The following is a 12,574-nucleotide window of genomic DNA, read 5'->3' on the forward strand; positions in this document are numbered from 1 at the left end:
CAGGCCCCCGAGGTCAGAGGAACTGCTGCCCAGGGGCCCTGCAGACCCTTCCCTTGCTTAGGGGAGACGTTGCCGTGGGAGGCAGTAAGGCCTGAGCGGCTGGCAGAGCTGAGGAGCCCAGAGGAAGAGAAAAGGTGGAGCCAGCGGAGAGGAGCTCTCTGTGTGGACAGGACTGATGGCTAAGATGTTGGGAGCCTGGCTGGTAGAGGGGTGGGGAGAGGCCCAGGCAGTTCACAGCTACCCTGAGGAGTCTGAGGTCCGGAGTTCCCCTGGGAGGAGGGGCAGGGAGGGGAAGACAAAGCAGCTGTATAACCCCAGGGCACAGGTGACCTCATCTCCTTGGGGCTGCTGCAGATAACCTTGACCTCAGTGGACAATTCCACCCTGGGATTGAGGAAGGGGCCGGGGAGAACCAGCGCTCCCTGCAGCTTATAACCAGCTAAGGGCCAGCCTGTCAAGTTATTTAACATTCAGTAAAGCAAACGAGAGATGTATTGAAAACTTCTTGTTTGTTCAATAATCAGGGATTGGGCAGGCAGCGTGGGCTTGGGGTGGGCTGGGGACCTGAGGAGAGAAGGGCTCTAGTACACACACACCCTCACACCCATTTCTGTTTTTCTTGCTCTGCTGCCATCTTGGAGGCAAGATGATGATCCCAGACTTTCACCTTAAACTTGAGCTTCTGCTCGTTCTTGTAGAATAGGCCTATTGTTACAAAACCCAGTCTACAGGCGGTGCAGTACTTCCTCAAGTCCTGAAGCTCTGAGGTGAAGGACTTACCTCGAGGGTGCAGGCAGAAGGATCTCATGTGTGAGGCATATTTACAAAGTCTCTTCGAGACTGGGTGGACAGGCACCACCCAGAACACTTTGTTAAGTGTTGTGCTCCACAAAGATTTATCTTCGATAATCTGGTTGGCTTAGAGACATGGTGATCCGTGGTATATTCACAAATATGGAAGAAACTTCTGGAAAGCCAGGGGAAAAACTCTCTCTCTCTTCCTTCTTTTAGACAGTATTATATCAAGCCTGTGTGGCCTGGGGGAGAAGTAGAAAATTCCCTTTGGGCCTTGACATCTCAGAAAGCCCTTCTCTTTATTTTCTAGAGATTGTGTCTCACACTGGGGCTGAGGAGGCAAAGAGGAAGGAAATCTTTCTTCACTTGCCCACTCAGACAGCACTGGGGAGATGGAACCTTAACCACTTGGCCATCAGTCTTGAGTAGTTGCAGGCTGTTTCTTCCTGAAGCCACAGAATGTTCTGGTACCCCAGGTCTGCCCCAGTAGGAGCAGAGGGGGGCAGGCCTTGCTTAGGCTATGGACCCTACCACCACTCCATCTTCCTGTCCCTTGGGCAAAACCCAATCATGATCAGGGTCACAGAGGCTGAGTCTGGACCTGCCAGCCAAGGCCTTGAACTTGGAGGAAGGCAGAGGCTTAGAAATGTCTTGTCTCTAGTGGGCACCTTGTCCTCAGAGCTAGTTGGGCCCTGTGCCCACAGGCTGGGTCAGTTTGCAAGCACGGCTGCTGCACTCTTTGCTGGCAGGAACTGGGGAGCTTCACTAGTCTTTGCTTTTTTCTTCTTTTTGGTTCCAAGTGATGCCTGGTCCCTACTGAGCTTGGCTATCTCCTTTTCTTGCTTTTGGACCGCAGTTCCACTTGTGGTGGTGGTGGCTGTGGCCACACTGGCATTGGCCTCCTCCTTGGCTTTCTTTTTCCACTTCTTTTTCTTCTTCTTTGCCTCTTTCTCTACCTTGATAGGGCCATGGATGGCTGATTCCTGGAAAATGTCGGAGGCTGACACAGCTGCCTCCCGGCACCTCTGCCACTCCTCGTCGCTGTCCTCGCTGCTGCAAGGGGGTAGGTAGGGGGGTAACCTGAGTCAACTGGAATCAAGAAAAATCCCCAAAGCTGGCCCACTCTGTCCAAACCACTGGAAAGAGGACACAAAAGGAAGCAGTGAAAGAGCTCAGGCTGGAGAGGAAGCAGACCTGGGTTCAAATACTGGCTTCTCTATGTACCAGCTGTGTGTCCTCATTAAGTGACTTAACGTCTTTGACCTTCAGTGTCTTCATCTATAAAACGGGGGTCTTAACAGAGCTCAAGCCTCACAGGGATGTCCCAGCAGGCAAACACGATAAAGTACAAGTGAGGCATTTGGCACAAGATGGGTATACTCAAAAAGCATAAATATCCAAACCCAACACAACCTCTTCAACTTTCCCAATGAGTGCACAATTTCTTCAGCTACTAGACAGGGCCCCATCCTTGGCCTGGACCTAACCAGAGTTTGCTGGGGGGTTACAACACATCAGCCAAGACGGAAGTGCAAAAAGGAAGTTTGAGGCCCGATGTGAGATCTCACCTGGAGCTGGAGGGCGGTCGCTTCCGGTGGGGCTGGGGAGAAGTTTCCTTCTCAGGGTCACCAGGAATGGATGTGAAGAAAAGGCGGAAGCCTAATATTCAAGGGGGCAGAGTCAGTGCCCCCAAATACCGGCCCCTCCTCCCAGGTATGCCCTCAATGAGCTCCCAGTCCAGATGCAAAGTCCTGGGATCACTATCATCTAACTACAAAACAATGCATTATCATTGGTAAATGCCTGCTGGAGCCAGAGGACAGGGTGTGTGTGGGGATGCCAGCTGCTAAATCAGGTCAGCAAGCCTGTCTCCAGAGGCTTCCAGAAGTCAGGGTTCTGGAAGTTGACAAATGAGCCCTCTAAGGCAGCCTCCAAAGTGACAAATGACTTGGGTGTGGGGCAGACAGACACATGGCTTGAGGTTGTGCAGGCTCCTGCTCAGGATGAGACTGATGACTTTATGTCAGTAAAGTGACTTCACTTCTCAGGGCCTCAGTTTCCCTGTCTGCAAATGGGGGTAGCATCATAATACCTGCCTCACCTGGGGGCTCAGCGGATGACAGAAACTATACCAAAACTATATTGCCCAGGTCCAGGCACACCCATACCCCATGCTATTGATTTAATTCTGACTCACAGTGACCCTATACGACAGGGTAAAACTGTCCCATAGGGTTTCCAAGGTTGTAATTTTCGTGGGAGCAGACTGGAACATCTTTCTCCCATTCCAGACACACAGTAGGTGCTTAAGAAATGAGAGCTGTTATTACTAGTTTAACTACTCACCATCATCCTCTGAGGCAGCTTTCTGTACCTTGGCCTTTGTTGGCTCCTTCTCCATTTCTGAGATGGTAATGGAGCTAAGGGGAGAGGAGACAGTTGATTTAGGGTAGCGAAATAAATTATTTGAATTAAAAAATGTTTAAGTGGAAGGGCATGATCTTAAGTGCAAAAGCAGAGAGGACAATGGTCTGATAAAAATTCTACTGCCTACAGCCGAACATGCTGACCAGCCCCTCCCAGCTCGAACTGCATGTTTCACTTGTTTAAATTCTACTTTATTCCAGAAAGGGTTGAAAGACGTTTTAAAGATACTAAGAGTATAACAAAATGAATGCAATTGAAAATAGGGCAAAGAGAACATAAGGGCAGGAAGAACAGAAAGAGCTGGGTGGGTGGTCAGGAAGTCCTATACACTTGCTAGACGTCACACATTTTGCTCCGAGCTTCCTAGCAGCAAGCATGAAAAGGGAAACATGACCAGTCTAGTGAAGTAGTTCAGAGCTCAGCTTCCAAAGCAGGGCAAATCTGTTTTTTATTTTTTTGTTGATTTTTGATTTTTCAATTTTGAGATAATTGTAGATTGACATGCGGCTGTTAAGATATAATACACAGAGATCTCATATATACTTCACCAGATTTCTTCCAATGGTAACATCAAGCACAACCATTGCACAATACTGCACCCCGGAAAATGACACTGATACAATCCACCCACCTTATTTAGATTTCAGACACCCGGGTTTTGAAACCTGGCATGGTCACTTATTATCTATGTCCCCTTTGGCAAGTGACTTTACCTCTCTGAGCTTCTGTTACTCATCTGAACATTGAGAATGATAAAAGATAACAACTCTCAGGGTTGTCATGAGGATTACATCAGACACTTAGCACATCTTGTCATCGAGGTTAGCAACAAGCTCCACAGGACTTCTAAAATAAGAATAATCCACATCTCTTGAGTAGCACAGAGGGACCAGAGAGGATTGCTGAGACTGGGAAGCACGTGTTATGGATTAAACCATATCCCTCCAAAATGTAGGTTGGAATCCTTACCCTTATCTGTAGATGTGATCCTGTTTGGGAACAGGGTTTTCTTTGTTATGTCAATGAGGCGATATCAGTGTAATGTGTATCCTAAATCCAATCACTTCTGAGTTACAAAACGAGCAGCAGATTGGACACAGAGACAAGCAAGCAGGTATGGGGGAAGACAAATGCTATCCGAGGCTGATGTAGGCAGATGAATCTACAAGCCCAGGAACTCCAAGGATTGCTGGCAACTAGAAGCTGAAAGGGATGAAGAAGGACCTCCACTAGAACCACATTCTGAATTTGGAGTTCTAGCCTTCTGAACTGTGAGAAGGTACATTTCTGTTCTTTAAAGCCATCTAATTGTGGAATTTGTGTTACAGCAGCACTGGCAAACTAAGACAGTGTGTCTCTGGTAAATGCTGATGGAGAAGTCACCACATACAGTGATGTCCCCCCAGCAAACGAAGCAATGCACTGGGCTCTTTCTCCTAACGTCCTTCTATGTATCTCGAAAGCATCCCCAAAGCCCTGTTCAGGAAAAGCAATCTGGGAAAATAGGGAGTGGAGATATGACATCCAGGCACCTGACACTGACCCGAAGATCTGACAACACAGTGCTTGTCACCCAGGGAACATTGGGTGATATCTGGAAACATTTTTGATTGTCACAATTAGGGGGGTGGGATGCTACTGGCATCTAGTGGAAAGAGGGTAGGGATACTGCTTAACATCCTACAATGCACAGGGCAGTGCCCATGAGAAAGAATTATCCAGCCTAAAACGTCAACAGTGCTAAGGTTGAGAAGCCCCGATATAACACAAGATACCAACTAGGGTATCACTTAGACCTCTTTGGAAAGAAATACAAAAAAAGTACAGGTAACAGTCTGACCATGGTTGACAACCTGGGGAAACGTCCCATCCTAACTCACTGTAATGCCAAGTGGGCCTTGTTCACTGTGAAGTTGGACAGTCATGAAGAAAAGACTGTTCCCAAAGGTCAAAACACCAAATGACCTTCCTAAACACGTCTGGCATGTTCTCAGGTTGAGGGGCTGCTTCTAATGTCATGGTCGTTCAGCCTGCTGGGATCTGGCCTAACATTCTGTCTTAGAAGAGCAGTTGGTTCACACTTTGGGAGGGCCTGTTTGCCCTTTTTGATACATATTTCCAATTGAGGGACTGTGGCTCTAACATCCTTGTCTCCCTTTTAAACCCATTAGGACTCTGCCAATCAAGAATGGAGCTAGACATGGACTCCAGACTTTCTAAGGTCACGGAGGCTGGATGAACCCCTGAAACTATTGCCCTGAGATTATCTTTAAACTTTAAGCCAAAAATATTCCCTGAAATCTTCTTAAAATCAAATAATAGTTTAGCTTAACTAGTAAAAAATGTCTGCCTTGAGCATCGTGCTCTTTTAAGAACTATCTATCTGGGATCAAAGTGACAACAGCAACTTGAAAGATTAGACAGGAACCTTAGGGGGCAGTGAGTTTACGTTAACGGCGGAGGACCAACTCAGAAAAGGAGGGTGAGAATGTTCACAAAACTCAAAGAATGTAATCAATGTCACTGAATTGTACACGTAGAAATAGTTGAATTGGTGTATATTCTGCTGTGAATATTCTCAACAACAACAAGGAATGGAGCTAGAGCAGGGTATCTCAAAATGTGTTCCATGGTATGTTGATTGGTCGTCCATGAAAGAAGGCACTGTGGCCAAATGAGCTAGAGAAATGCTGGACTAAATGAAGCTACACAGGTCTCTTTACAGCAGGGATTTCCAGAGCCTTGAATGTCCTATTATGAATTCAAATCTCCAAGGGCATGGGGATTGTGGTGCTTCTCAAACTGTTCTGCTGTTGGACTGCCTTTTTCCTAGAGCTACACTTTGGGCTTGTATCCTTTGGTACCTACTTTAGGAACGGCAACCTGAATCTTTAGACCATATTTCAATCTATGCTGGAAATGTAACAAAGAAAATGGGCATGATGCCTGGCACACGGAAAGCACCCAAAAATATGAACTCTGTTTCCTGGCCTCTTCTGGTGGAAATGAGCTCTTGCTTCTTGGGGCTCCTCTCTCATTCTCACTGTAGCAGGATATCGCTGTGGTTGAGGGCATGGGCTTTGGAGTCAGCCACGCCTGGGTTGGAGTCCAAGGTCTGTCCCTGACTCCCTGTGACTTCAGGAAGGCACTTCCCCTTGCCAAGAGGCTATGTTTCCCCATCTGGAAAATAAGGACAACAACAGGACCTGCCTGGCCAGGTGATTATGAATGCAGCAAGGTCATATAAGTCAGGCGCTTGCCACAGTCCCTACCGGCACACAGTAAGCTCAAAGCCAAGGCAGCTATTACTGTTCGCATTAACAAGGGCAGGAGAAGAGAAGGTATGCTTTTGGTTACCTGTCCAGTAGGGCTCCCAGCTTTTTGGCTACGTGAGCTCGGAATTCGGGGGTGGTCTGAAGCTCATTGCCATCTTGTTCGTGCTCATCCACCTTAAGCCTATAACACACACAAAAGGACTTCACTTCCTGCCAGCTCACAAGCTGCCCCCTTGAAGGCAGTGACTACATGTGTCCTGTTCTTTCTGGGGACTAGCCTAGCATTGCAGGGCCTAGCCTAGCCACAGCGCACTCAAACATACCAACTATCATAAAGACAGCACAAAAACAGACAATGTTTCCCTCTGTTACACATAAGGTCGCCATGAGCTGGAGCCGATTTGATGGCAACTAATGACAACAGCCTAGCACCTGGCACACAGCAGGGAGTCAATTATTTATTGACCCCCTGCTGTGTGCCAGGTGCTAGGCTGTAGTTGCTAGACAAACACACATAAGTAAAATATAAACTTGAACCCAAGGTGCATGCTACCTGAGGCTCCGTTGGGTGGCTGGCAACTGGTTATTTGCAGCACCTGTGGAAATAAGGACAATTGATGTATTTATAGAGGAAACATCGACAATAACAACATCTGTTGTGTGCCAGGCACAATTTTAAGTGATTTACATGTATGACTCACTGACACCTTCGCAACAACCCCACGAGAGTGGTTATCACTATCCCCATTTTACAGAAGAGGAAGCAGAGGCAAGGAGATGTAGAATAACTCAGTCAGAGTCAAACAGTTAATTGGTGTCAGAGTTGGGAGAAGAACCCAGACCATCTGGCTCCAGAGCCCGTCTCTTAACCACTATGCTGAACAGGCAAGTCAAACTGTAATTTGATTCCAGAATTTATTGAGTGCCTATCACGTGCCTGGCTGTGTGCAAAGTGCTGTGGAGGAGAGAAGGGGGCTCAGCTCTGTTGGTCACATTTTACACACTAAACCATTGTGGATGCCTGGCCTGGTGGCCATTCACTCAACCAAATACCAAATACCTAAGATTACCCAGGCGTAGCTGCTGAACAATCTGACAAATATCCCTGCCTTCATGGAGCTTACATTCTAGCTGGTGGAGACAGACAACAAACAAACACACACAAGTAAAATATAAAATTAGATAGTGATAAGTATATGAACCAAACGAACAAACACACACACACAAAGCAGGGGAAGAAGGCAGGAATGCTAGGTAGAGGTAACATTTTATGACAGGCAGAGAGGGCTTTGCTGACAAGGTAACATTTCAGCAGAGATTTGAAACAGTGAGGGAGTTAACCAAATGGATATCTGGGGGAGAGCATTCCAGACAGAGGGGAGAGTACCTGTGAAGCCTTGTAGCAGGAGCCTGACTGGGAGCATTTAGGACCAGCAAGCACTTAGAACAGTGGCACAGAGTAAGTGCTCAACTCATGGTGGCTACTATTATAAGAATCACCAAGAATGTACATCAAGTGTCCAGTACACAGTGCTGGCACACAGTAGGTGCTCAATAAATGACAACAGTTATTATGAGCTACTTTGATCATCAGGGGATTTATGAGGTCACAAAAACAAGAAGCTGTAAAGCTGGTACCTTGGATGCCACTTCTTATGTGTACATCTCTTTGTATGTTGGTCAAAGCTTGTTCACATTTGAAGAAAATGACACTGGTGAGGAGTGAGCTTCTTGGATCAAGTAGACACAAGAGACTCTGTGTGCGGCTCCTGCCTGGAGGGGAGATGTGAGACCGAGGGGGGCAGAAGCTGGCTGAATGGACGTGGAAATAGACAGTGGAGAGAAGGAGTGTGCTGTCTCACTAGGGGGAGGGCAACTAGGAGTATATAGCAAGGTATATATAAGGTTTTGTATGAGAGACTGATTTGATTTATAAACTTTCACTTAAAGCACAATAAAAATTAAAAAAAAAAAAAGAAAGCTTGTTCATGTTTGAGCCTGACACCAACCCTAACAGTCAGGCATTTTACAGCTGAGGAAAGTACAGCTCCCCAAAGTCATGCTACTTGTCTAGGAACAGCATCAGAGCTGGCACTCCATGGCAATTTCTCCTTCCACTGCCACCTAGTAATCCACTCTGACAAAGAAGAAGCAACTGGACTAGGAGTCTGGCAGTAGTCCCGGTCCCCTCACTCACTAGAGAGGTGCCTTTCCAGCAAGTTCACTAATTTAAAAACTATTTCCTGAGCCCTGTGCTGAGCTGTGGGGATACCACGGTGAAGGGACAGACCAGATCCCAGGCCTCAAGAAGCTTATATCACATAACCACTCACTTGTGGAACAAATGCAGGCCAGGGTTAACTCAAAGGATTGGAGAGGCAGAGATGAAAGGAAAAAGGCAATTGTAGGAAGAAAGGAAATCACCATTTATGAAAATAAACAATCCATTGCCATCGAGTCGATTCCAACATGTATCGACTCTCACAAAGTATGATGGTGGCAGAAGGTATCTAACCCAGACTTGAAGGGTTGAGAAAGCTTTCCCAAAGAGGCTATATTAAAGGATGAGTAGGATCAGGCAGCAGGGGAAAGCAGTCCATATAGAGAGATCAGCCACATAATTGCTGCGATTTATTGGGCCTTTAATATGTGCCTAGCACTGTAGTTGCCTCATCTCAGTTACTTCTCAATATTATGGGCTGGGTACTACCATTACCTCCACTTTACAGATGAGGAAATTTAGGGACAGTTGAAAGTTCAGTTTGTTGCTCAAGTTCTCACTGTTCAGGAATGATGGAGATGGAAAGGCAGGTCTGTCTAGAACCCGCAGAGAAAACTGCAGAATTATGGAGTTCAGAGATGAGGGGGCAGAGTGTGATCTAGACCCTACCTACAGGAAGTGTATTAAGGCCAGAGGGCAAGAAGGGAGAGGCAAGCAGGATGATAGATCACTAAGGGCCTCCTAAGTCCTTTTAAACAAATGCAGAGGTTCTTAAACTTGTTTTGCCATGGCCTCCTCTGGCTGTCTGGTGAAGCCTGGATCCCTTCTCAGTACAACCTTTAAATGGATAAAATATAACACGTAGGATTACAAAGAAAACCAATGATAGAGAAATCCAGTTATCATAGTATTAGAGCACCAAATTAGCAATGTTAATACACGTGGTTCTTTATTAAAGCATTAACTAAGTGAGGTCTACAGGAGAGTCTAAAAACTACCGTAATTCTAAAGCAGAAGAGGTGTATAAATGATTTTTGGAGTATTTTACTGTGAACAAAATGATATTTTGATATATCTTAACAACCGTTCAGGCGGTATGAAAACCTGTGACTTCTGCTGGAACAGTGGAACAGGTATCGCCAAAGCTACTGTCGTTTGTTGTCCATATGCATGATGGAAGGAGATGCTACATTTCAGTTAGAGGCCAACGGATTTATTCCCCGGACAATAGGGAGTCACAACGGTTTCAAGCGAAGGAACAACACGGTCAGAGTTGCGTGCCAGTTCCTCGCTGGCAGCTCCCCAAGGATGTGGACGATGTGTTGGAGACAGGGAAAGGCTGGATGCAAGGATCCAGAGAGGGGGCGACACAGTCACCGCGGAGCGGTGATGGCGGCCCGCCCCGTGTGCGGGAGTGTGGATGGAGCGAAGGAAGCAGATGCAAGACACTTAAACCCCTCAGTTTCCCCTACTGGGGTAATGGAACCACCCTCCCTGCGGCAACTGCCCCAACTTTGTATTTGGGAACCTCACACAGTCCCTGGAGCTCTCTCGGGACTCTCTCCTCACCATCCATCCTCTCAGCCCCCAGAGGAAGACCCCACACTCTTCGGCCAGCCTTTCGGAGCACAGCTCCCTACCAGCTCTAGGCTTCTGAAGACCCTTTGGGCGCTGCTCCAAGCCCCAGGCCGGCATCGCCGCCTCACGGCACCGCGCCAGCTCCTCCGCATCGCTGCTGCTGCTGCTGCTGCTATCGGAATCGCTCATGGCGCCTGTGGGCGCCGCCATCTTGAACCACCGCAAAGGTTTGTGGGGAGCTCCTCCATTGGGCGATCCTCCTTCACAACCTTACGTAAGAGCAGGGAAGCGCAGGTCATTGTGGGGATTGTAGTTCCAGACTCAGGCTACCATTGGCCATTAACTGTCATGGGGGCGGGGGGTTCTGAAATCTGAGAGGTAGAAGAGCCTAAGAGGTCAACTGCTCCACCCTTTTCTTTTATAGATGAGGAAAACGAGACCTACAGAGAAGATAGGAATTGCCTAAGGCTACTCAAGGAAATAACCGGAATTAGTTCTCAGGTTTTGGTCCAATGTAAATTTCAGCGTTATTAATTTATTCTAGTAATTCCTAAATCCGAGCATTCGAAAAACCTTAGGAAACTTGTTAAAATGAAGATTCTGGGGTCTTGCTAAAAACTAACCGAATCAGAATCTCTGAGAGGTGGGACCCAGGAATCTGTATTTCCTCTAACATGCTAGGGCTTTGCTACTCTGGAGGTCCCTAACCAAAACCAAACCAAACCCATTGCCATCGAGTCGATTCCAACTCCTAGCGATGCTATAGGATAGAGTGGAACTGCCCCATGGAGTTTCCAAGGAGCACCTGGTGAATTCCAGCTGCTGACCTTTTGGTTAGCAGCTGTAGCACTTAACCACTATGCAACCAGGGTTTCCGCTGGAGGTCCCTAGGTGGTGCAAATATTTTGCAGTGGACTACTAACCTATAGCTTGGCAGTTCGAATCCACACAGTGGCACCTTGGAAGAAAGGTGTGGTGATCTGCTTCCGTAAAGATTACAGCCAAGAAAACCCTGCGAAGCAGCTCTACTTTGTAACATATGAGGTCGCCATGATTTGGAATTGACCCCACGGCAATGGGTTCCATTTCGTTTTTTTACCTTCAGAGTCTAGCCTGTGAAGCAGCAGCATTGGCATTACTTGGGAGCTTGTTGAAAATGCAGACTTTTGGGGTCCACCCCAGACCTCCTGAATCAGTCCTCCTAAATCATTTTAACAAGATCTCCAGGTGATTTGCGTGCATATTAAAGTTTGAGAGGCACTGTCCCAAGTGATTCAGGTACACGGTGTGGTTTGGAAAACACTCTACAGTTTTCTAGCCCAGGACTTCTCAACCCTGCCTGCCTAATGGAGGCATCTAGGGAGCTTTTTAAACAATACTGATTCCCAGAGCCCACCTAAGACCAACGAATTAGAATCTCTGCAATTAAGATACTCCATAATTAAAAATGAACAAAATCACCTTTACTTGTCTTTGGAATACTTTTTTTTTCTTTTATCTTTGAACTGAGTGTGTCAAAGACTTTATTGAAATAAGCTCTCTGGCCTTAGACTTTTCTATTCTGAAAGATAAGAAGGGGCTTACTTGCTCGTTTTTAAACAAGAATCTGCCCCCTACCTACAGTATGGTCTGTAGTCACATTACGAAGGATGCAAAGATGTGGGACGGACTAGCCTGTTGACCCCATAGAAAGGAGGCACTTTTTCTGCCTCTCAAAAGCAAAATGAGGTAGGAAATATGCAGATTAAAAAAAAAAAAACTATTGCTAAATTGCCTAGAGGCTGTTGAGAACCAATTATAAAGTGCATTTTATATGCTATTGTGGGTAGTCCATCAGAAAGCGGGGCAAAAGTGGAGGGAAAAAGGAAATTTTGTATTGGTTGATTGGCGTAAACCTTGATTGGTCACGTGATGTCCTTTGACAATGAAGATGCTGTTATTTTCCTTCCAGTTGCCTTTAAGCTGATTCTAATTCATGATGACCCCATGTGTGTCAGAGTAGAACTGTGCTCCGTAGGGTTTCCACAGCTGTGACCTTTTGGGAGCAGACTGCCAGGCCTTTCTTCTGAGGTGCCCTGGGTGGGTTCGGATCACCAGCCTTTTGGTCAGCAGCCAAAAGCTTAATTGTTTGCACCACCCAGGGACTCCTGTTATTTTCCTTAGGTCCTATTACATACTGTTTGTGTTTCAGGAGTTGAGAGGATTTTATACTGTGTCATCCCCACTCTCCTAGACTTAGCCTCTCTTCGTCTCAGTTTCCCAACAGTCCTCACTTCCC

At 46.7% G+C, this 12,574-nt stretch overlaps 1 protein-coding gene across 3 annotated transcripts; it reads right to left on the reverse strand.

Moving 5' to 3' along the window:
* Nucleotides 1–490: 490 nt before the first annotated feature.
* On the reverse strand, nt 491–10,534 carry C22H12orf43 (chromosome 22 C12orf43 homolog). 3 transcript variants are annotated; one of them, XM_049866009.1, is made up of 6 exons: nt 10,359–10,534; nt 7,051–7,093; nt 6,580–6,678; nt 3,142–3,215; nt 2,364–2,454; nt 491–1,845 (listed from the first exon to the last, which is right to left on the reverse strand). In XM_049866009.1, exons 1-6 carry the CDS (start codon nt 10,504–10,506, stop codon nt 1,506–1,508), a joined length of 795 nt encoding a protein of 264 aa, XP_049721966.1. In that variant the 5' UTR covers nt 10,507–10,534; the 3' UTR covers nt 491–1,505. The 3 variants fall into 3 exon arrangements, with proteins under 3 accessions (XP_049721966.1, XP_049721965.1, XP_049721967.1); XM_049866008.1 differs by having other exon boundaries at nt 491–1,848; XM_049866010.1 differs by having other exon boundaries at nt 491–1,848; nt 10,288–10,451.
* Between the last annotated feature and the right edge of the window lie 2,040 nt (nt 10,535–12,574).

Source organism: Elephas maximus, chromosome 22 (assembly GCF_024166365.1).
Source record: "Elephas maximus indicus isolate mEleMax1 chromosome 22, mEleMax1 primary haplotype, whole genome shotgun sequence".
In the NCBI taxonomy this organism is placed as follows: domain Eukaryota; kingdom Metazoa; phylum Chordata; class Mammalia; order Proboscidea; family Elephantidae; genus Elephas; species Elephas maximus.